The sequence below is a fragment of the Halichoerus grypus genome, chromosome X (genome assembly GCF_964656455.1).
Source record: "Halichoerus grypus chromosome X, mHalGry1.hap1.1, whole genome shotgun sequence".
NCBI classification, from domain to species: Eukaryota; Metazoa; Chordata; class Mammalia; order Carnivora; family Phocidae; genus Halichoerus; species Halichoerus grypus.
In genome coordinates, this window is record NC_135727.1 from 12,018,904 (window position 1) to 12,043,882 (window position 24,979).

General features: G+C 40.6%; 1 protein-coding gene and 1 long non-coding RNA gene across 2 annotated transcripts in view; one reads left to right on the forward strand and one right to left on the reverse strand.

The window, feature by feature from the left end:
- Positions 1-2,267: 2,267 nt before the first annotated feature.
- On the reverse strand, positions 2,268-4,678 carry LDOC1 (LDOC1 regulator of NFKB signaling). The gene has a single exon (XM_036073934.2). The coding sequence runs from the start codon at positions 4,505-4,507 to the stop codon at positions 4,061-4,063; it is 447 nt and encodes a 148-aa protein (XP_035929827.1). The 5' UTR covers positions 4,508-4,678; the 3' UTR covers positions 2,268-4,060.
- Positions 4,679-4,811: 133 nt separating this feature from the next.
- LOC144380443 (uncharacterized) overlaps positions 4,812-24,979 on the forward strand; it is a 346,143-nt gene continuing 325,975 nt past the window's right edge. The window contains exons 1-2 of the long non-coding RNA XR_013444596.1: positions 4,812-4,899; positions 5,624-5,820. This is a non-coding gene — a long non-coding RNA (uncharacterized LOC144380443). The remainder of the gene's footprint in view (positions 4,900-5,623; positions 5,821-24,979) is intronic.

Sequence of the window (24,979 nt, forward strand, 5' to 3'; positions counted from 1 at the left end):
TTGTGAATAGTATGATAAGAAAAATAAATTTGTTATAGATCACACCTCAGACACCAGCCCAAGGGGATAAAGGGAGATACACAAACACTATTCTATCTGGCTATTCTGAAATCCCCTTTGCAGAACCTCGCCAGCACCCCCCCCCCCCATATACTCATCCCGGGGAGGGCTTCTGCTCTATGAACAAATCTTACTATGATATTCATAATTACTTCAAGCAAGTCTTCCATCCCAGGGTAATTACATCATTAAAAAAAAAAAAAAAGTCTTTGGACAACAGAACATCTGAAGATAAAACAAAACAAAACAAACACACACACAAAAAAAATATCCTAAGAGGAATTTCAGACAGGAGGGGAAAAAAATGCAAGGGCCATGATAGGATTTTCATTAAGGGAAGTACGTGGTTACCAGCACTGTCAAAGGACACCAACCAGTTCATTGTATCTACCTTTAGACCTAAGTAGTCATAAGACTGCAAGGAATATACTTAAACTATTCAGTAATGCAAACTACCATATACTTTAAACACACCTTTAACAAAATTCAGATTTCATAGCAAATAATAAATATGCTCCATGCAATTATCTCACCCTAATCCAGGACCTTGAATTGATGCCCCTTTATTAGCTTTAATTGCTTTAAGAACCTAGAAATTTTCTTGTAATTCATTTGTTAAAAAGCAAATGTTCCACTATTTTCAACAAGACATCTCCCTCTTCTTCCCCCTATTCTGCCTACTTTCAAATTGCTGAGGTTTTTACTACATTGTAATAGCAGAAAATAACCAAACACAATGTACATAATGTACCTCTAACTTAATATACCATCCTGCAAAACACAGCAACACACAAGTAAGGGATAGCAGTGTTTACCTACTCAAATGATTAAAGAACTCCAAAATACGTTGATAAATTTAATATGATTAATTGATTATGACCTTTAATATGATTAATTTCATTTCCTTGATAGCATAATGTCAGCGACCATTTTAAGGCCAGTATGACCAATATGAGAATTCAGGAGTCTGAAGTTCATATTTGCTATTTCAACATTTCTACCTACATTTAACAGTTTGCATCCAAGTGATGCTTTTATCGTTAGGCGTGTTTATTTACTTATGCCACTGCCATGAATTTCATCCTGAGTGGTAGAGTCCTTGCCAAAAAACATGCTTTTTTGCAGAATCTGCACCCGAAGTAGCCAGATTCTCACACTGTCCTCTACAGCTCACAACATAACCTGCTCTTCCATGATACAGGAAGGACATCCCCCCTGCCCCGCCCCACCACACATATCCACACACTCAGAGCAAGGTTATGCACACACACATACACACACACACACGCATGCGCACACCCAGGATTTGTGCATTTCAAATCTCAGAAACTCCTTGGCCTAGCTTTTGTGGATGCTACTCAGATGCTGCCTTGGCATGGCAGCCTCACTGTGCAGAAATCCCTTCCCCACAGAGCATGTGCTCACTTGATTTGGTGGCAGGGAATGAATCTCATCTACTCGTCTTCAACTCCCCCCCACCCCCAGGAAGTTCACTCCCAGATCTAATCACAGTCCAGATTCTCTTTCTGGACCTTACCTGTAGCTAGATACCATCCCAGTTCTGGCTCAAGGCACCATAAAAGCAACAAACTGGAATCACTGTGAGGGCAACCACCTTTCATTCACCACTCTATCTTTAACTCCTCTCAGTATACCTGGACCTCTGGTAATTTTGAATGACTGATTTTTGGTCTTCCTGGGTCCTTTACCTAGCTTTCAGCTTTTGCCTACCACTTTCCCACATCTACCCCTCCTTTGCTAAACCATATCCACCCATCCTTACCCTCCAGAAACAACTTTCCTAGGCCAGAGAAATCACTCCTGCCCTAAACATTTTCCTGTTGACCAAGTAAACTTTCTACGTGACTTTATGTCAGATCCCAGTGAGTAAATGATGTCTCACCGTGCTCTCATTTCCACTCTCCCTGAGCCGGTTCCGTTCCTGTTCACCACTGACATTTTCCTACTGAAGCGAAACTCACAGCAAGATACCTGCTTCCCAAGTTAGACTTCCAATCCCAGTTCTGGGAGTAACAGCCCATGTTTACTGAGTGCTCACCATGGAGTAAGGACAACTGTAAATACCTCATGGGTGTGATCTCAATGAATCTATGCCTGTGAGGTGACCAGTATGATGACCAGTATCTTATTTAAACCACACTGTGAGGTTTACCAGTAAAAATAAAAGAATAACCAGCCTCAAAAGGTCTTATGTAATAGGGAAGTTTATTACCTAAATTAGAGATCTTAAGGTAGGGCTGACTCCAGTTATGGTACAATGAGTACATTTGGGCAGATATAGATGAGAACTCTGAACCCCTCAAATCCTCCTAAATGTTCTTGGTTGGCAGAGGTGGCTCCCATAAATTCCACAACCAAACTTCTCTGATTTAACATTTCAAAGGGTTCTTCTCAGCACCCACCCCATTCCCTCAATGCTTCTAAGCCCTCCAGGCCCACAAAGAGGTCTCAGCATAGCCCAGATAGCAGGACAAGGTCTAATTCAGGAGATAGCCAGGCATCTTGCCAATTTCCATAGGCAGGAATCTGGGACATATGTATGGGTGGGGATTCTAACAGTGTTCACTGGGGGTGACAAAATGTTAAGGTCACTATTTACTATGGGTACACTCACCCAAGAACCAGGATTTAATGTTAACTCAAGCACCTGAAAGGGGCATTAAAACAATATGCTACGTTGTTAATTGAAGTCTGAACTCAATAGCACCCCACAGGCAATAAGAATTAAGGGACAGAATTTCCCTGGCAGTGTTGAGGAAGGAACCAAGAGGCTCAGGAAGATAGTAATATTATATGTGTCCAGATTTATGCCTGTTGTCCCAGTCTAATTTTTAGTAGTGTCCCCTTTCACTCTCTAGTGTCCCAGTTTGGGATGGTGTGCCACCTGCTCTACCACCCCTTACCCATGCCACCCTGGAGGCCCCAGAGGACACTCACTCCTCTTGCCAGGGCTTTAAGAAATGCCTTGGTGAGGAGAGTACCAGAATCCCTATAAAACCCTGTGGTAGCTGTCCTCTGTAGCCCAGAGATGACAGTGGTGAATACTGGGATTGAACTAGGTTCTCTGATCTCAGGGGAAAGAATGGGAGTCAGAGTGAGATTGGTAGAGGCCAACGATAGCACTTAACCATTAAAAGACACTCCTTTCTTCTCTTTTTTTTTTTTTTGTAGTGCTTGATATTTATTGAAAAGAATGTAAATGCTTTTTCCAGGTGGTATTGAGGAGCTGGGCTGAGTGCCTGTTTTTGTTTGTTTGTTTTGTTTTTAGTATTTTTGTCCAAATGCACACATCTGTTGGGACTGCTGCAGTTTTGAAAGAAAAAGGACAGCTGTGCAAAACTGGTGCATAGGAGAAAAGAAATATCAACAATTTGGCTGCCAGGCACTCTAGGCCCCAGCAGCAATCTGGTGGGGAAAGGGAGGACTCTGGGAGTAGGTAGGGAACTAACCAGGTTGAAAGATTGGCCCCTTCAGGGGTTGGTGAGCTGTCCAAATTAATGTCCGAGGAGGAGATACAGCCAACTCAGGCATCTTCTAGGTTGGTCCTTATTTTCAAAGGCTGTGGTCTGTCGCTGGAATGTGGTGGATGGGGTGAAGTGGCGGCGTAGGTCTCTGGGCAGATGGAGGCCTTGCAGTCGGCAGGGCAGGGCTGGCGTAGTCTGATCAGTTTGTAACAGGGACCTGCCCTATAGCTGGGGCTCAGGACACAGTCCAAATTAGCAGGGGAGGGTCCTGGGGCTGGCCAAAGTCGGTGGCGGCGCGCTTCAGAGGGAAGCCCCAGCAGCAGGTAACTGCAGCACTATTCCTGGAACAAAGGCAAGCACTACGGGGGGGATGAGGGAGAGAACCGGAGGGCAGGGGTAGGGAAGGGGATCCGAGGATGAAAGGGAGCTTGGAGGCTCCGGGCCGGGCAGGGGAGGTGGGGAGAGGATGGCGGCGTGCAGGGCCCCCCCCCCCCCGGGCCCAAGGGTCTCCCGGCCTAGTAATCATCATCTTCTTCTTCGTCGTCGTCGTCGTCTTCTTCGTCGTCATCCCAGCCAAAACACTGTTTCATCTCATCGAGGAAGGCCCGGTAATCACCTAGGATGGGGCTATCCATCTCAATGTAGGGCACCACCCACTCCTCGGCTTCCCCGGTGAGCAGGCTGATTAGGAATGCCACCTTCATGGCGTCGTTGCAGAATCGGTTCTCGTTGACGAGCATGTAAGACGCCGTCTGCACGATAAACTCGGGGAGCCGGGAGCTCTCGCCGCTAAACGTTTCGGGGAAGGGCACCGGGCAGCTCGGCGGACGTACCTGGCGCAGCAGGGTGGCCCTCTCGCACACCAGCAACCGTAGCTGTTCCATGAGCTGGCTGTTCTCGATGCTCAGGGCGCGGTGCCGCATCAGGAGCGCGTGCAGCAGCAGCACCAGCTCGTCCACCATGGCGAACGACTTGGAAGTGCAGGGCTGGGTTCGGCTCGGTTCGGCTAAGGTGCACACGGAGGCCTCGCAGGAAGTGCGTGTCCGCGGAGGCTCACGGTGGCCAGGGGCGGAGGGAGGTGCGAGCAGAAGTCCGGCGGCTGCGCAAGCTCCGCCCGCACAGCCACTAGGGCGGCCGGCGCGCCGGCGCGGCCCGGGTCGGGGGGCGTGGCCAGGGTGGCTACCGGCACCGCGTGGGGGCGTGGCCGGCGGGGGCTGGGGCGCGGAGACTTAGTCGGGCGAAGGGGCGGGCAGGGTTTCGGGATGACGGGCCGGTAGTTGTCAAGGCCGGCGCGTGTAAAGGCAGGGGACCGTGGTAGAGCCCCGGATGTGGGCCCAGCTTTAGCCAGGAACGAGTGAGTCTAAAACCCATCTCTCAGAGAGGGACAACCTGCTCAAGTTTAAAGGATTAATCACCCTTCCACTCAGCTGACTCACACAATTCAGTGTTCCTTGGTGGGTCTGTGGCTACTAGATTCCACTTCTGTGTTTTGTTAACACGTTTCTTTGCTTATTTAAATTTCACTTACCCAGAGAACTATTAGCACTGCAGACTGCACCGCGGGAGTCACACATCCTTTCAGAGTTATGAAAGACCCTTAGGGCTCCTCTTTCAAAACAAAACAATATTTAAACGGGGATTTTTCTTTAGTTGGGAAATAATATTGTGTACCTACCTCATTTTTAAAAAATTATTTTTCTCAACAGTGAAGTATAAAAAGTTCTGCAAAATCAACATCGGAGAACCATTTGCAGGCTCTTGCCTATCTTTGGCCCTCTATTTCATGTCCTAAAGTTAGTGTCCCTTGGCCATCATTCATACATTATTTGTTGCTTAACAATGAAGACTTATGTTTTTAAATGGTTTTGGTTTTCTACTTTGAACTTGATTATTCAAATAGTTGCTGACAGCTAAGTTGGGCCCAGGACCTTAGAGCTGACATTATGTTGGCTCTGCTTTTAAAATACATCCCAAGTTCAATCACTTCTTGTCACTTCTACCACTACCACCCTGACCCAGCCTTCCTTTCTCACCCAGACTGATGCAACTGCTTAGCTTTCACTCTTGTCTTCCTACAGTATGCACAGGAGTTTTGCTTTCTGGTGGTTTCAGTTACCTGTGCCAATGGTGGTTTGGCCTGGAATCAGTTGACCCTCCTTCTGACCTACCATCAGAAGTTCAACAGTAGCCTGATGCTGCGTCACAGCGCCTACATCATTCACCTCACTGCGTCTCATCACTAGACATTTTATCATCTCACATCATCACAGGAAGGGTGAGTACAGTACAATAAGATATTTTAAGAGATATTTTGAAACTTGTAGTAAAGTGTTATAAACATTCTATTTTATTATATTAGTTGTTAATGTCTTACTATGCCTAATTTATTGAAACTTTATCATAGGTATGTATGTATAGGAAAAAACACAGTCTATGTAGAATTCAATACTATCCTCAGTTTCAGGCATCTACTGGGGATCTTGGAACGGATCCCCTGTGAATATGGCCAGGGAAGGGGTGGGTGGTGTCTCCGGGCAGTGTCTCGTGTTTCTCAGTGCCCACAGATAAAGGCAGAGGACTTCTCCCCAGAGTAGGCACAGGAATCCTTTAGAACAAAAGTGAGAACTTTTTACTCCCCTGCTCAAAATCCTCCCAACAGGTTTTTCCCTCTCACTTGAAATAAAAGGCGAAGTCTTGGTCATGCCCCGCTGCCTCATCTCCTGTGCCTATTCTCATGGTCACATTATCCTTCTTGCTTATTCTCACCACACATCTGGCCTCTGGATCTTTGCATTTTCTACCTTACGAGGCTCTCTCCCCAGTTAGCTGCCCGACTCCTTCTCCCACTGTTTTCAGAGAAGACTTTCCTGACCACCTCATCTATCAGAGCACCCCACTGTCTATCAGTAATCTCTAACCCCTTACCCTGCTTCATTTTTCTACGTAGCATTTATCATACTAGCAGCCATCATATCCTATAGCACTTTGTTCATCAGTCGGCCTCCACTTTAGAATGTAAAGTGTATGTGAACAAAGACTTTGCTTTGTTAGCTGCTCTATGCTGAATGCCTGGAAAAGTGTCTGGACCACAGAGTAGAAGATCTGGAAATGTTTGGTGGGTGAAAGAATCTCAGGGTGCAGATGTTGGGATAAAAAATAGAAGTGGTGGCTGCACAAAGTGTTCAAAATACTCTTCAAATTGTCCAAAATGATCTCTCTCTGATCATGTAACAGTAAAATGATGACTGACATAATAAAAATGGCAAAATAATTTTTAAAACACCCTATTTAGTATTTTTACAGTAGAATTGAGTGGGCATCTATGGAAGTGAGAGGCTGAGAGGAGAGAAACAGGGCAAGGTCCAAGTGGGAAGAGGGGGACAGATCACATTACTGAGAGAGTGGACAGGGAAGAGAGCATGTAGGAGGGACTGTGAGCCTTGGACTCTCCTGTGACATGAGCTCCCACACTAGATGAGAAGCCCCTGGGGGCCAAGAAGAGACCCTCTCTGTCATCTGTTCATCTTCAGCATCTCAAAGTATTTACCTGGCACCCCATAAGTGTTCAGTGGATGGAATGAAGGGACAGGAAATGTCAGAGGCATGTTTCTGGCCATTCTGCCCATTCACAGCTCTAGGTGGAGTGTGGACTTGCTGGGCTATGGTGAGTGTCCAGCTCTGCTTTCCATGTCCAGACCCTAATACAAGAAGAGATGCCCAGGGTTCTATTCCCAGTAGCAGACGTTCTGTGGCGGGCGCCAGATCTGGTAATTGAAGTGAGCTGCCTCAGTGACACTTGAACAAGGACTCTGCACAAGGACGAGCACTCTAGGAGCCTAAGACCCAGGAGAGCAACACGTTAGTGGCACAGTACCACAGTCTCAGCTTCTTGGACTCTGATGCACATGCCCTTCCGCGGAACAATTGTTATACACTGGACTTCTGTGAATGAGGCAGGTCTGCTGGGGAGCCAGAGATAACTAGGCTCATGCTGCCCTAGTCCTCTTCCTTATAACCCTGTGACAGAGGGAGTCTGGAAGGAAAACAGAGGAGGCAACCACTAGTATCACCTCTGAGGGGGCTCTCAGTTCCGAGAAAACAAGAAGTGTCCTGACCAGAACTGATCACAGAGCTGAGCAGTGACTTTGAGAAGTACTTCCCAACTTGGAGGGATGGGAGGAGAGACAGGCAGTTCATCAGTGACCCAAGGGGGAAGCAGCTGGGAAGAGGTGAGTAGTATCAATAGCTAAAATGTGTAGACTCATAATGTTCATGGTAACCAGCTTCCTGGTACCTATGATGCTCTCCCACCAATGCTAAGGCCTGCTAGCCCTTCCTTCTCCATTCACCTTGCTTAGGGCTGCACGTCACTTTCCTTACTCCCTCTCTCCCCTCAAGTGACCCCTGAATGTTCTTTTCAACTGTGCGAAGATGCTGGGGGCAGAGGCAAAGTACACTGAGTGTCTTATCTCAGGCTCAGGAACTTAATCAGAACAGCTCTGGCTCAGAATGTCCTGTAGTGTGTCAGACCCCAGTATTTAGCAGGAGCAGTGGCCCAAGGCCAAGGGAGTGATCTCTAGTGCTTATCTCTTCCACCAGCTCCCAAGCCTTAAACCCTGCCCTGGTCTAAACTAGCAGCCAGACTTGTAACATTCCCTTGAAACAAACATGAAAGTGTCCCTTGGTTCTTTAGCCTCCAGAGGGGTGTGCACAGCTTGGGTAAACCAACCTGGCACTTGAATATGCAGCCAGGTGCACAAAGCCGCTTTGGGGGGGATGTTTGTGAAAGGGTCACATGGGTACCACTAAGATCCAGGCTTCTGCCCATAGACCTCTCCCCCTTCTTCTCCTTAACCAGGTACACCTTGGACTACTCTTTACAATAACCACATCAAGAGGGCTATGGAGACCTCTGGCCTAGAGAGAGGAATGAAAAGGTATAGCTTCACCCTCTCCAGCTTACCAAATGTCCTAAAACATTTTTACGTGTTTATTTAAGTACTAAATTAATATATTCTCATGGTTAAGAGAAATTAATACTGGTGTGTTAAAATAAAAAGGAAACATTCCTAGTACCTCTCCTTCTCCCTACAAAATCTCACTTGAAAATTCAAAATTCAGTTTGTCTCCTTCCAGAAAGATACATGGGGTTCACAGAATCCAAATACGTATAGTTCGACTAACAAATATGTCGAACGAGTCATGTTGAGTGATCAAGATACATGTCAGGAGACACAGATAGGATACACAGATCTGTCTTCTTCATGATTGCATAATACTCCACCTGAATTTCTCAGGTACACTCCTGCCTCAAAACTAAAGAGACCCAACTTTGTTCAGATTCTCACATGATGCAGGAGAAGGATAGTGCCAAATACACTCACAGTCCCAAAGATACAGAACTAGAAGATCAGATTTCTATAACTAAATGATTTCTATAAATTAATGTCTTATCACTGAGTAATTTGTATTATTCATGTATGTGTTTCCATTGTGCTATAGTCTAGACTTTATCTCCTTCAATATATTGCACTAGATTTTTATTCCCATTTTTTCTTAATCCTAATTATTTTAATATAATTAGTCACCTTGAACATACAAGAACTTATATACTTGGTTTGTTTCCAGCATTTTAATACATTTTAGAAAGTATCTGGCATCATGATAAATCTAAGGAGACTGCATGTGACACATGCGTCATTGTTTGAGCAGTCGTATCCAAGTGGGCATGTGCATATTGCTGCCCTCTACCACCAACAATGCTACTTGTAATGAGAACCGGCAGGGTCACAGTATGGCAAAAATAAAATAAAAACTGGCCGTGTTTTCTCTAAGGGATATATATGTTACGTAAAAGGAGTGAAGCACATTTCAGGGCAGCATCAGGGAAAGAAAAGAATTTTTGAAATTTGGGTTCAAATCGTCATGCTCTTGTTTACTATGTGAATTGAGCAAGTCACTTAATTCTTCTGAGCCTCGGTCTCCTTTTTAATAAATGTGTATAATAATAAGATCTAAATCATAAGACTGCAGTGAAGAGCATGATAAAACATAAAAGTATTTGGCAAACCACAAAGTGCTATACACAGATTGCATATTATTTTTTGCTGGAGAATTGCATTTTAAGTTTAATGTGTAGTTAGTTCACCTCTCCTATTTTATCCTAGTATCTATAAATTTAACGATAAAACTTAAATTAAAAAATGTTTACTCTTGAATAAGAAGTAGTTGGAAGAATAAAATAAGGTTTCATGTTGGTCTTGCTTTCTGTCAGTTCAAAATATGCTACTCTCATAATGATGAGACATGCTTTTTTAGGGAAAAAAGTGTCCATTGTAACATTTTGAGGGCTACCTTGTAACATTTTCTGTTTTCTCTCTCAATCATGGGAGAATTCCTGCTACATCTGGGTTTGGATATATCATGCTCTCCCAGAGTAAAGAGGCAACTGTACTTCCAGAAACCTTCCTTCATCACTGTGCCACCATGGTGGTCCTCCTGGGAGAGACCAACAGTCCTAGGGGCATCTGAGAGAAGAAAACAGCATTTCTCTCAGCTCTAGGAGCATCTCTAGTTGGCCCTTAGCTGAGTTCCAGCACCCTCTCCTCTCAGGTTCCCTAAGCTTTCCTGCTAGCCTCCTTCGGCACCCTTGGCCCCTCCTGTCCACTCAGTGCCTAGTTCTCTCGATATGGAAAATGGGCTCTTTGAGTAAAAATCCTCCCTAGGTAAGAGCAGGTGTATATCTTTCTCAAATCTCATACTGGTTCCCACAAGTACCCCGGTGTTTGTGAAAAATGGGGCTGGAAGCACAGAAGTTCAGAGTTGGAGGGGACAGTGCTAGTTGCTCATTCTAAGGGCTATTCTGTTGTTAAATGAGAGAAGGACCTACAGAGTGGCCTGCTAATGAAAACCAATCATAGATGAGGAAATGAAGTTCCAGAGGAGATGAGTAACTTGCATAAAGCAAAAATAACATGAGCAGGAGGGATAGGGCAGAGTGAGAAGGAGAGAGAGAATCTTAAGCAGGCTCCAGGCCCAGTGTGGAGCCCAATGCGGGGCTCCATCTCATGACCCTGAGATTATGATCTGAGCCAAAGTCGAGTCGGATGCTTAATGATTGAGCCACCCAGGTACCCCCATAGAACATTATCTTTAAAGGCAGCATGGAATTGTAAAAAGAAAGTTGGACTAGGGGTGAGAATACCTGGTCCAGGTTTTACATCTGACATGTTCTTTCATAGATAAGCCATTGAGCATCTCTGAAACCCAATTTCCTTATTTGTAAAAAGTGAATAAAAATGCCCTCTCACAAAGTTGGTGTGAGTCTCAAGTGAGAAAATGAATATGAAAGTAAATTTTAAAGTGTAAAATGTTTTTCACATTAATTCTTTTTTGAATTTAATTTTATTTAAATTCAATTAATTAACATGTAGTGTATTATTACTTTCAGAGGTAGAGTTCAGTGATTCATAAGTTGCGTATAATACCTAGTGCTTATTACATCATGTGCCCTCCTTAATGCCCATCACCCAGTTACCCCATCCCTCACCCACCTCCCCTCCAGCAACCCTGTTTGTTCCCTAGAGTTAAGGATCTCTTATGGTTTGTCTCCCTCTCTGATTTTGTCTTACTTTATTTTTCTCTCCCTTCCCCTGTGATCCTCTGTTTTGTTTCTTAAATTCCATATATGAGTGAAATCATATCATAATTGTCTTTCTCTAATTGACTTATTTTGCTTAGCATAATACCCTCTAGTTCCATACACATCATTGCAAATGGTAAGATTTCATTCTTTTTGATGGCTGAGTAATATTCCTGTCTCTCTCTGTGTGTGTGTGTGTGTGTGTGTGTATCATATATTACATGGATATATATATATGTGTGTGTGTGTGTGTGTATATATATATATATATTCATCTGTTGATGATATATATATCTCGATATGGAAAATGGGCTCTTTGAGTAAAAATCCTCCCTAGGTAAGAGGAGGCGTATATCTTTCTCAAATCTCATACTGGTTCCCACAAGTACCCTGGTGTTTGTGAAAAATGGGGCTGGAAGCACAGAAGTTCAGAGTTGGAGGGGACAGTGCTAGTTGCTCATTCTAAGGGCTATTCTGTTGATATATATCATCTGTTGATGATATATATATCATTCATCTGTTGATGGACCTCTGAGCTCTTTCCATCGTTTGGCTATTGTGGATATTCCTGCTATAAACATTGGGGTGCAGGTGCTCCTTCGAATCACTATGTTTGTATCCTTTGAGTAAATATCTAGTAGTGTAATTGCTGGGTCGTAGGGTAGCTCTATTTTTAACTTTTTGAGGAACCTCCATACTGTTTTCCAGAGTGGCTATACCACCTTGCATTCCCACCAACAGTGTAGGAGGGTTCCCTTTTCTCCGCATCCTCGCCAATATCTGTCGTTTCCTGACTTGTTAATTTTAGCCATTCTGACTGGTGTGAAGTGGTATCTCACTGTGGTTTTGATTTGTATTTCCCTGATGCTGAGTGATGTTGAGCATTTTTTCATGTGTCTGTTGGCCATTTGTATGCCTTCTTTGCAGAAATGTCTGTTCATGTCTTCTGCCCATTTTTTGACTGGATTATTTGTTTTCTGGGTGTTGAGTTTGAGAAGTTCTTTATAGATCTTGGTCACACATTAATTTTTAATTTCCATTCTTTTAAAACTTGTTTTGAAATAATTTCAAATGTATAAAAGACTTTTAAGATTTTTATGAATTCCTAGATATGCTTCCCTCAGGTGGACCAGTTGTTAACATTTTACCCCATTTGGTTTATCTTTTTCTCATAGTCAGTGTGTGTGTCAGAGAGATCTTTTCTCCTAAACTGTTTCAGACTTGCAAACATGAAGACTCATTTCCACTTATTATTACAGCATGCATTTGCTATAAACAAGTACACTGTCCTACAAAACCACAGCCTTATCAAAATCAATGAGATTAACGTTGATATAATGCTACTTTTTAATCCACTGACCCCATTAAGATTTTCTCCAGTTGTCACCAAAAGGAAATTTTTAGGTCGAGCATCCAATCCTGGATCATGTGTTACATTTAGCTGCCATGTCTCTTTAGTCTTCTTCAGTCTGGAACAGTTCTTCAGTCTTTCTTTGACATGACCTTGATAGTTTTGAAAAGTGCAGGCTTTTTAGTAACTTTACGAAGTGTCCCTCAATTGCTAGTGTTTCTCCATCATTAGGTTTATTTTATGCATTTTTGGCAGGAATACCACAGAAGCATCACTGTGTTTTTCTCAGTGCATCATATCAGAAAGCACACAATGTCCTTTTGTTCCATCACTGGTGGTAATAATTTTATCGGTTGGTTAAGAGAGTTCCTGCCAGGTTTCCTCCCTCCAAAGTTAAGATAATTACTTTGTAATTATTAAGAAATAGTTAATATTAGTTTACATTCTACTCTAAAAGAGAGTTTTTCATCTTCTTTTATTCATGTCTTTATTTTTATCAGTATGGACCTTTGAATTCTTATTTTATACAGATCCATTAGTATCTTTATTCATGCTGATGTTCAAATTTCCCAGATTTGAAGTGGGAACCATTTTAAGCTGGCCCCTCTATCCTTTTAACATGCTTACTTTATTCTTTAGCACTTTCTTTCTTTCTGAGACAATAAGATATTCCTGGCTCATCTTGTACTTTTCCTGCCCCAGCTCTGGAATCAGCCATTTTTCAAGGAACCCTCATTACTTGTAGTGGAGAATGGTTTTCAGAAATAAAGATATCGGTTTTAGGAATACAAATTGATATTATAGATTTTTCACTTCTAGAACAACTATATAACCATATGGGAAAGAAAGATGAGCTTCAAATCTTACCTCATTTCTTATATAACCATTAACTTGAGATAGACAGACTTAAAGTAAAAGCTAAAACTAAATGAAGCTTCTATCCATAAAATAAAAACTCATAAATTAGGTTCATAAAAATGAAAAATATATTGCTCATCAAAAGATGCTAAGAAAATGAATAATGCATTAGAACTTAAGAGAGTATCAATTTAAAATTGACTGCTATATACATCAGGTGTTGTATATGAACATCACAGTAACCACAAACCAAAAGCCTATAACAGATACATAAAAAGCAAAGAGAAATGAATTTTAACATAACACTAAGGAAAGTCATCAAATCAGAAGGAAAGAGAGCAAGAGAAGAAGAAAGAAACAGAGAAGAACTACAAAAATAACCAGAAAACAATGAACAAAATAGCATCTTTTCTGACCACAACAGTATGAAACTAGAAATCAAATACAAGAAAAAAAAACTGGAAAAAACACTAACATGTGGAGGCTAAACAACACACTACTAAACAACTAATGGGTCAATGAAGCAATCAAAGAGGAAATCATAAAATATCTTGAGACAAATGAAAATGGAAGCACAATGTTCCAAAATCAATGGGACACAGCAGAAGCAATTCTAAGAAGGAAGTTTATAGTGATACAGGCCTACCTCCAGAAACAAGAAAAATCTCACATAAACAATCTAATTTTATACCTAAAAGAACTAGAAAAAGAGCAAACAAAACCTAAAGTTAGTAGAAGGAAAGAAACAATAAAGATTAAAGCAGAAATAAGTGAAATAGAGACTTTAAAATGGAAAAAAAATAATGAATCTAAGAGGTGGTTCTTTGAAAAGATAAAGAAAATTGATAGAACTGTAGCCAGACTCATCAGTAAAAAAGAGAGAGGGACCAAATAAATAAAATCTGAAATGAAAGAGGAGAAACTACAAATGACACCACAGAAATACAAAAGATTGTAAGAAACTACTATGAACAATTATGTGCCAATAAATTAGACAACCTAGAAGAAATGGATAAATTCCTAGAAGCATAAACTACCAAAACTGAAACTGGAAGAAATAGAAAACTTGAACAGACCAATTACCAGCAAAGAAATTGAATTAGTACTCCAAAACCTTCCAACAAACAAAAACCCAGGACCAGACAGCTTCACAGGTGAATTCTACCAAACATTTAAATAAGAGTTAATACCTATCCTTTTCAAACTATTCCAAAAACTGAAGAGGAAGGAATGCTTCCAAATTCATTCTATGAGGCCCACATTACCTTGATACTCAAACCAAACAAAGACACTACAAAAATTACAGGCCGATATCCATGAAGAATATGGATGCAGAAATCCTTAACAAAGTATTAGCAAACTGAATTCAACAATACATGAAAATGATCATGTACCACAATCAAATGGGATTTATTTCAGGGATGCAGGGATGGTTCAATATCCACAATCAATCAATGTGATAACCCACATTAACAAAATGAAGGATAAAAGTAATACGATCATCTCAATAGATGCAGAAAAAGTATTTGACAATATTCAAAATCCATTCATGATAAAAATTCTTAACAAAGTGGGTATAGAGGGAACATACTTCAACATAATAAAGGCTGCATATGACAAAACCACAGCTAACATCATACTTAATGGTGAATTGCTGAAAGCTTTTTTTCTAAGATAAAAACAAGACAAGGATGCCCACTCTCCACTTTTATTTGACATAGTACTGGAAGCCCTAATGATAGCAATCAGATAAGAATAAGAAATAAATGGCATCCAAATTGGTAAGGAAGAACTAAAACTGTCACTATTTGCAGGTGACATAGTCTATATGGAAAACTGAAGACTCCACAAAAAAATTATTAGAACTAATAAATGAATTCAGTAAAATTGCAGGATACAAACTTAATATACAGAAATATGTTGCATTTCTATATACAAATATCAATCAGAAAGTGAAATTAAGAAAATAATCCCATTTACAATTACATCAAAAAATAAAATCCCCAGGAATAAATTTAACCAAGAGGTAAAAGACCTGTACTCTGAAAACTATAAGACAGTATGAAAGAAATTGAAGATGACACAAATAAATGGGAAGATTTACCATGTTTATTCATGGATTGGAAGAATTAATACTGTTAAAATGTCTATATCACCCAAAGCAAATCTACGGATTCAATGTAGTCCCTATCAAAATACCAATGACATTTTTCACAGAATGTGAACAAATAATCCTAAAATTTGTGTGGAACCACAGAAGACTCCAAGTAGCCAAAGTAATCTTGAAAAAGAACAGAACTGGAAGTATCACATTTCCATTTCAAACTATGCTACAAAGCTATAGTAATCGAAACAGTATGGTACTGGCACAAAAACAGACACATAGATTAATGGGACAAAATAGACAGCCCAGAAATCAACCCATGCTTATATGGTCAATTAATCTACAAGAAAGGAGGCAAAAATATACAATGGGGAAAAGACAGTCTTTTCAATAAATTGTTTTGGGAAAACATGACAGTCACATGCAAAAGAATGAAACTGGACCACTTTCTTGCACCATGTAAAAAATAAACTCAAAATGGATTAAAGACCTAAATTTTGACCTGAAATCATAAAATTCCTAGAAGAAATATGGACAGTAGACTCTTGGACATTGGTCTTTGAAAATATATATATATATATATATATATATATATATATATATATTTATTTATTTATTTATTTTATCTGTCTCCTCAGGCAAAGGCAATAAAAGCAAAAAGAAACAAATAGGCTACTTCAAACTAAAAAGCTTTTGTGCAGCAAAGGAAACCATCAACAAAACAAAAGGCAACCTACTGAATGGGAGAAGAGATTTGCAAATGATATATCTGGTTAATATACAAAATATATAAAGAACTCATACAACTCAACACCAAAAAAAAATCCAATTAAAAAATGGGGAGAGGACCTACATAGACTTTTTTTCAACAAAGACTTACAGATGGCCAACAGACACATGAAAAGATGCTCAACATCATCAGGGAAATGCAAATCAAAACCACAGTTAGATAGGAAAATATAAATTAACATGAATCAGTAAAAAACAAACAAAAAACCTATGATGAGATATTACGTTTCACCTGTCAGAATGGCTATTATCAAAAAGACAAGAAATAAATGTTGGAGTGGATGTGGAGAAAGGGAACCTTTGTGTACTTCTGGTGGGAATGTAAATTAGTGCAGTGGAATATAGTATGGAGGTTCCTCAAAAAATTAGAAATAGAAATACCGTACAAGCTAGCAATTCCACTTCTGGATATTTACCCAAAGAAAATGAAAACACTAATTTGAAAAGATATATCTATCCCTACATTCATTGAAGCATTATTTATAATATCCAATATATGAAAGCAACCTAAGTGTCCATAAATAGATGAATAGATAAAGACATAATATCTCACACACACATACACAGAGTGGAATATTACTATGCAGCCATAAAAAAATAATGAAATCTTATCTTGTCATTTGCAACAACATGGCTGGACCTAAAGAATATTATGCTAAGTGAGATAAGTCAGACAGAGAAAGACAAATACCATATGATTTCACCTATACGTGGAATCAGAAAAACAAAACAAATGAAACAGAAACAGACTCATAAATACAGAGAAAAAACTGGTGGTTGCCAGAGGAAAGGGGGATAAAGAGATGGGCAAAGTAGGTGAGAGGAATTAAGAGGTACAAACTTCCATTTATAAAATAAATAATTCATGAGGATGTAAAGTACAGCATAGGGAATATAACCAATAATATCATCATAACTTTGTATGGTGACAGATGGTAACTAATTGTGATTATTTCATAATTTGTGTACATGTTGAGTCACTATGTTGTATACCTGAAACTAACATAATGTTGCATGTCAACTAAACTACAATAAAAAATGTATATTTTACAAAGCTTGCTTTTATTTGGAAGCTAATATAAATAAATTTCAAATTATCAGAAAAAAATGAATAGACAAGCCACTGAACATATATATACACACATGTACACACCAAGGACTAATATATATAATAGGTAAATATATTTTAGAATATATAAATAGGACATATGTATCAGGAATATATAAGTAAGTAATTCCTAAAAATCAAGAATAAAAAGATAACCCTTAGGAGATGGTTTGATGGTTTCTTATAAAGCTAAACATATTCTTAGTTAATAATAATGTATCACTATTGGCTCATCAATTGTAACAAATATACCACACTAATGCAAGGTGTTAATAATAGGAGGAACTTGTGAGATGATGGTTGAGGGAAAATATGAAACTCTGTACTTTCCATTAAATTTTCTGTAAACCTAAAACTGCTCAAAAAATAATTTACTGAAAACAAAAGGCAAACAACTCAATTTTTCTAAATGGGCAAAAGTCTTGAATAAACTAATTTGCAAAAGAAGACATAGGAATGGCTAATAGGTATATGAAAGGATGCTTATTATCATTAGTATAAGGGAAGTAGAGTAAGATACTCTTTTATACTCATTAGATGACTTTTAAAAAAAAACCTGATAATTCCAAATGATATTGAGAATGTAAAATGATTGCAATTCTTATACACTACTGGTAAGAATGTAAAATGGTACAGCCACTCTTGAAAACTGTACTGTTTGGTAATTACTTATACAGTTAAATGTATATCTGTTCCTAAAATAAAAATATATGCTCACAAAAGATTTCTACTGGAATGCTCATAAAGCATTGGAAACAACCCAAATGTCTATCAACAGAAGAATGGATGAAACAAATTGTGACATATCCCTATAATCAATACCATTCAGCAAAGTACTAAAACACACAGCACAAAGATGAATCCCCAAAGCATTATGTTGAATGAAAGACCAGCCATACTTGTGTGGTTCAATTTATATAGAATTCAAAAACAGAACTGCTCTGTGGTGATAGAAATCAGAACAAAGGTTGCTTGGGGCTAGATGTGCAGGGGAGATTGACTGCAAAGAGACACAAGGGAAATTTTGAGAGTGATTAAAGGGTTCTAATATATTTTTTTGGGGGGGGTGTCCTTGGTAACTCCTTTTCTTTTTTTTTTTTTTTTTGTAGTTTTTAATTTTATTATGTTACGTTAGTCACCATACAATACATCGTTAGTTTTTGATGTAGTGATCCACAATCCATTGTTTTTGTATAACACCCAGTGCTCCATGTAGTACGTGCCCTCCTTAATACCCATCACCGGGCTAACCAATCCCCCCTCTCCCCTCCCCTCTAAAACCCTGTTTGTTTCTCAGAGTCCATAGTCTCTCATGGTTCATCTCTCCCTTCAATTCCCCCCGCCCATTTTTCCCTTCCTTCTCCTAATGTCCTCCATGTTATTCCTTATGTTCCACAAATAAGTGAAACCATATGATAATTGACTTTCTCTGCTTGACTTATTTCACTTAGCATCATCTCCTCCAGTCCCATCCATGTTGATGTAAAAGTTGGTATTCATCCTTTCTGATGGCTGAGTAATATTCCATCATATATATGGACCACATCTTCTTTATCCATTCATCTGTTGAAGGGCATCTCGGCTCTTTCCACAGTTTGGCTATTGCGGACATTGCTGCTGTGAACATTGGGGTGCATATGGCCCTTCTTTTCACTACATCTGTGTCTTTGGGGTAAATACCCAGGAGTGCAATTGCTGGGTCATAGGGTAGCTCTATTTTTAAATTTTTGAGGAAGCTCCACACTGTTTTCCAAAGTGGCTGTACCAACTTGCATTCCCACCAACAGTGTAAGAGGGTTCCCCTTTCTCCACAACCTCTCCAACATTTGTTGTTTCTTTCCCTGTCCATTTTGGCCATTCTAACTGGTGTAAGGTGGTATCTCAGTGTGGTTTTGATTTGGATTTCCCTGATGGCTAATGATGATGAACATTTTTTCATGTGTCTGTTAGCCATTTGTATGTCTTCTTCAGAGAAGTGTCTTTTCATATCTTCTGCCCACTTTTTGACTTGATTATTTGTTTTTTGGGTGTTGAGTTTGAGAAGTTCTTTATAGATCTTGGATACCAGCCCTTTATCTGTAGTGTCATTTGCAAAATCTTCTCCCATTCTGTGGGCTGCCTCTTTGTTTTGTTGACTGTTTCCTTTGCTGTGCAGAAGCTTTTTATCTTGATGAAGTCCCAAAAGTTCATTTTTGCTTTTGTTTCACTAGCTTTTGGAGATGTATCTTGAAAGAAGTTGCTGTGGGCGATGTCAAAGAGGTTGCTGCCTGTGTTCTCCTCTAGGATTTTGATGGATTCCTGTCTCACATTGAGGTCTTTCATCCACTTTGAGTTTATCTTTGTGAATGGTGTTAGAGAATGGTCGAGTTTCATTCTTCTGCATGTGGCTGTCCAATTTTCCCAGCACCATTTATTGAAGAGACTGTCTTTTTTCCATTGCATGTTTTTTCCTGCTTTGTCAAAGATTATTTGACCATAGAGTTGAGGGTCCATATCTGGGTTCTCTATTCTGTTCCATTGGTCTGTATGTCTGTTTTTGTGCCAGTACCATGCTGTCTTGGTGATCACAGCTTTGTAATATAGCTTGAAATCGGGCAACGTGATACCCCCAGCTTTGTTTTTCTTTTTCAACATTTCCTTGGCGATTCGGGGTCTTTTCTGATTCCATACAAATTTCAGGATTGTTTGTTCCAGCACTTTGAAAAATGTCATTGGAATTTTGATCGGGATGGCATTGAAGGTATAGATTGCTCTGGGTAGCATAGACATTTTAACAATGTTTATTCTTCCGATCCATGAGCATGGAATGTTTTTCCATCTTTTTGTGTCTTCTTCAATTTCTTTCATGAGTGTTTTGTAGTTCCTAGAGTATAGATCCTTTACCTCTTTGGTTAGGTTTAATCCGAGGTATCTTATGGTTTTTGGTGCTATTGTAAATGGAATCGTTTCTCTAATTTCTCTTTCTACAGTTGCGTTGTTAGTGTATAAGAAAGCAACTGATTTCTGTGCATTGATTTTGTATCCTGCCACATTACTGAATTGCTGGATGAGTTCTAGTAATTTGGGGGTGGAGTCTTTTGGGTTTTCCACATAAAGTATCATGTCGTCTGCGAAGAGAGAGTTTGACTTCTTCTTTGCCAATTTGAATACCTTTTATTCCTTTTTGTTGTCTGATTGCTGTTGCTAGGACTTCTAGTACTATGTTGAACAACAGTGGTGAGAGTGGGCACCCTTGATGTGTTCCTGATCTTAAGGGAAAGGCTCTCAGCTTTTCCCCATTGAGGATGATATTCGCTGTGGGTTTTTCATAGATGGATTTTATGAGCTTGAGGAATGTTCCCTCTATCCCTATACTCTGGAGAGTTTTAATCAGGAAAGGATGTTGTATTTCGTCAAATGCTTTTTCTACATCAATTGAGAGGACCATATGGTTCTTCTCCCTCCTCTTATTAATGTGTTCTATCACATTGATTGATTTGCGAATGTTGAACCACACTTGCATCCCGGGGATAAATCCCACTTGGTCATTGTGGATGATCCTTTTAATGTATTGTTGGATCCTATTAGCTAGGATTTTGTTGAGGATTTTGGAATCCATATTCATCAGGGATATCGGTCTGAAATTCTCCTTTTTGATGGGGTCTTTGCCTGGTTTGGGGATTAAGGTAATGCTGGCCTCATAGAATGAGTTTGGAAGTTTTCCTTCTGTTTCTATTTTTTGAAACAGCTTCAGTAGAATAGGTATTATTTCTTCTTTGAATGTTTGGTAGAATTCCCCAGGGAATCCATCAGGCCCTGGACTCTTGTTTTTTGGGAGGTTTTTGATCACTGCTTCAATCTCGTTACTGGTTATTGGCCTATTCAGGTTGTCAGTTTCTTCCTGTTTCAGTCTTGGCAGCTTATAGGTTTCCAGGAAGGCCTCCATTTCATCCAGATTGCTCAGTTTATTGGCATATAGTTGTTGATAATAATTTCTAATAATTGTTTCTATTTCCTTGGTGTTAGTCGTGATCTCTCCCCTTTCATTCATAATTTTATTATTTTGGGTCCTTTCTCTTTTCTTTTGGATAAGTCTGGCCAGTGGTTTATCAATCTTATTAATTCTTTCAAAGAACCAACTTCTAGTTTCGTTGATCTGATCTACTGTGTTTCTGGTTTCTAATTCATTGATTTCTGCTCTAATTTTAATTATTTCTCTTCTAATGCGTGGCTTAGGTGTCATTTGTTGCTTTTTCTCTAGTTCTTTAAGGTGTAGAGTTAGTTGGTGAATTCGGGATTTTTCTATATTTTTGAGTGAGGCTTGGATGGCTATGTATTTCCCCCTTAGGACCGCTTTTGCAGTATCCCATAGGTTTTGGACCGATGTGTTTTCGTTCTCATTGATTTCCATGAATTGTTTAAGTTCTTCTTTGATTTCTTGGTTGACCCAAACATTCTTGAGCAGAGTGGTCTTTAGCTTCCAAGTGTTTGAATTTCTGCCAAATTTTTTCTTGTGATTGAGTTTCAGTTTTAGAGCATTGTGGTCTGAGAATATACAGGGAATAATCTCAATCTTTTGGTATCGGTTGAGACCTGATTTGTGACCCAGTATGTGGTCTATTCTGGAGAAAGTTCCATGTATGCTTGAGAAGAATGAGTATTCTGTTGTTTTAGGATGGAGTGTTCTGTAAATATCTATGAGGTCCATCTAGTCCAATGTATCATTCAAAGCTCTTGTTTCCTTGTTGATTTTCTGCTTAGATGATCTGTCCATTGCTGAGAGTGGAGTATTGAGGTCTCCTACAATTAACATATTGTTATCAATATGACTCTTTATTTTGGTTAACAGTTGGCTTATGTAGATGGCTGCTCCCATGTGGGGGGCATAGATATTTACAATTGCTAGATCTTCTTGTTAGATAGACCCTTTAAGAATGATATAGTGTCCTTCTGTGTCTCTTATTACAGACTTTAGTTTAAAATCTAATTTGTCTGATATAAGAATTGCTACCCCAGCTTTCTTTTGAGGTCCGCTGGCATGGAAGATAGATCTCCATCCCTTCACTTTCAGTCTGGATGTATCTTTAGGTTCAAAATGAGTCTCTTGTAGACAGCATATGGATGGGTCCTGTCTTTTTATCCAGTCTGCAACCCTGTGCTGTTTTATGGGAGCGTTTAGGCCATTCACGTTGAGAGTGATTATTGAAAGATATGAATTAATTGTCATCATGTTGCCTGTGAAGACGTTGTTTTTATAGATTGTCCCTGTAAATTTCTGTTGTAGATCACTCTTGGGGTCTTTCTCCTTTTATAGAATCCCCCTTAATATTTATTGCAGGGCTGGCTTAGTGGTCACATATTCTTTCAACTTCTGCCAGTCATGGAAGCTCTGCATCTCTCCATCCATTCTAAATGAAAGCCTTGCCGGATAAAGTATTCTTGGCTGCATGTTCTTCTCATTTAGTACCCTGAATATGTCTTGCCAGGCCTTTCTGGCTTGCCAGGTCTCTGTGGATAGGTCTGACGTTATTCTGATGTTCCTCCCTCTGTACGTAAGGACTCTCTTCCCCCTAACTGCCCTTAAGATGGTTTCCTTGGTTCTAAGATTTGCAAGTTTTACTATTACATGCTGGGGTGTTGGCCTGTTTTCCTTGATCTTAGGAGGGGTCCTCTCCGCCTCTAGGACTCGAATGTTTGTTTCATTCCCCCGATTAGGGAAGTTCTCAGCTACGATTTGCTCAAATACATCTTCTAGCCCCCCCCCCTTCTCCACTCCCTCCGGGATTCCAATTATTCTGACATTGGAACGCCTCATGGTGTCACTTATTTCTCTGATTCTATTTTCATGGATTCTGAGTTGTTTTTCCCTGGCCTCCTCTTTTCCCTTTTTATCTATTATACTGTCTTCCAGATCGCTTATTCTCTCTTCTGTCTCAGTTACCCTAGCTGTTAGATTATCTAGATTGGATTGGATCTCATTGATAGCATTTTTAAGTTCTGCCAAATCACCTTTTATTTCTGCCCTTAGAGACTCTATGTTGCCATTAATTGATTTCTCCATTCTAGCCATTGTCTTCACAATTGCAAGCCTGAATTCCATCTCCAACATCTTGGTTATATCTGCATCCATTTGTAAATCTGCAGCATAAGTCACAATCTCTGAGTCTTTTCTGTTTTGGGGGCTCCTCCTCCTAGTCATTCTGTTGATGGGTGTTTGAGGGAATGTATAGAGTCCAAATTATTGACCAGAACCCAAGCAAGATGCACCTGTTTTCTTGGGACCTTAGGGTTGCTGGCCTCTTGTTTTCCCAGCCTGTCTTCTGCGGGAGGGGCCTGCCGCACTCTTACTCAGGCAACCCTGTTTGGGCGGAGTTGCCCTGCCCCCTGTGGCGGGGGATGGGCTCAGTGGGACTCAGTCTTTGGGGCTTTTGTTCTCTGGCGCCTTTCCCTGGCGGCTTTCCATGTCTCTTCCGCGAGTCAGAGCAGAAGAGACCGTTTCCAACCCTCTGCCTCACCACAGTCTGTTCTTCAGTGAGTTCTCCAGGCCACACCGTCTCCGTTTCTGTCCGTGCTGGTATAAACTGCAGCATCCTGGGTTGTGCGCCCCTCCGCAGCGCTCCCAGTCCTGCCTCCAGGTTGGGGCATGTCTCTGCCCTTTGTGCTTCTAAAACCGCCAGGCGCTCCCAGTTCGTGCGGGCGCGCACCTCTGACGCTTGGGGTTTCCACCCCCGGGGGTTGCAGTTCACCGGTACAACCCCGGCGCACCGGGTTTCCGTCTAGGAGGCTGCAGTTCGCGTGCGCGCGACCGTCGCTCTGGTTTCTGTCGGGGGGGAGGGGGGGGCTGCGGTTCGCGTGCCCGTGAACCCACTGGTCTGGTTTTCCACCCCGGGGGCTGCCCTGAAGTTCTTTCCCGACGCTACCAGTCTGCGAGTCTGTGCCCGTCCGCAGCACGCGAGGCTGTCACTCACCGGCGGTGTAGGATCCCCACAGCCAGGCACCCTCCCGCCGCCGTTTATCCTCCGATATCTGCCCGCAGGATCAGGGCTCCCCGCTTCATACCTCAAAACCAACCGCCTGCGATATTCTGTTTGTAGAGATCCAGATCTTCTTACATCTCAGGCTGGTTTCGTGGGTGCTCAGAGTGGTCTGGTAGATATCCAGCTCAATTCTGGGGACCAGTTGATATAGGGTCCCCTACTCCTCCACCATCTTTCCCCCGTCCCAAGGGTTCTAATATTTTAACTGTGGTGGTTGTTACATGGTTCTATACAATTGTTAAAGCTCATCAAACTGAACACTTGAGATCTTTGCCTCCTAATTTATATAAATTTATATAAATATAACTAAATTTAGGGGCAAAACATTGGAGCGTTCAAAGATCTTAAAAGAAAAGTTGATATAAGAATTCTAAGCATAACAAATCTGACATTCAAATATAAAGACACAGAGTGTTTTTAGCACTTGGGAAAAACTAATGGAACATATTTCCCATGAGTCATTTTTGAAGATATGCTAAAATTCAAAATTTAGCTATATCTCTGTAAGGGTCTGTTCAGGTAAACAAAGGACACTCTCTTTTCATAGTATTTGTATATGCACAAAT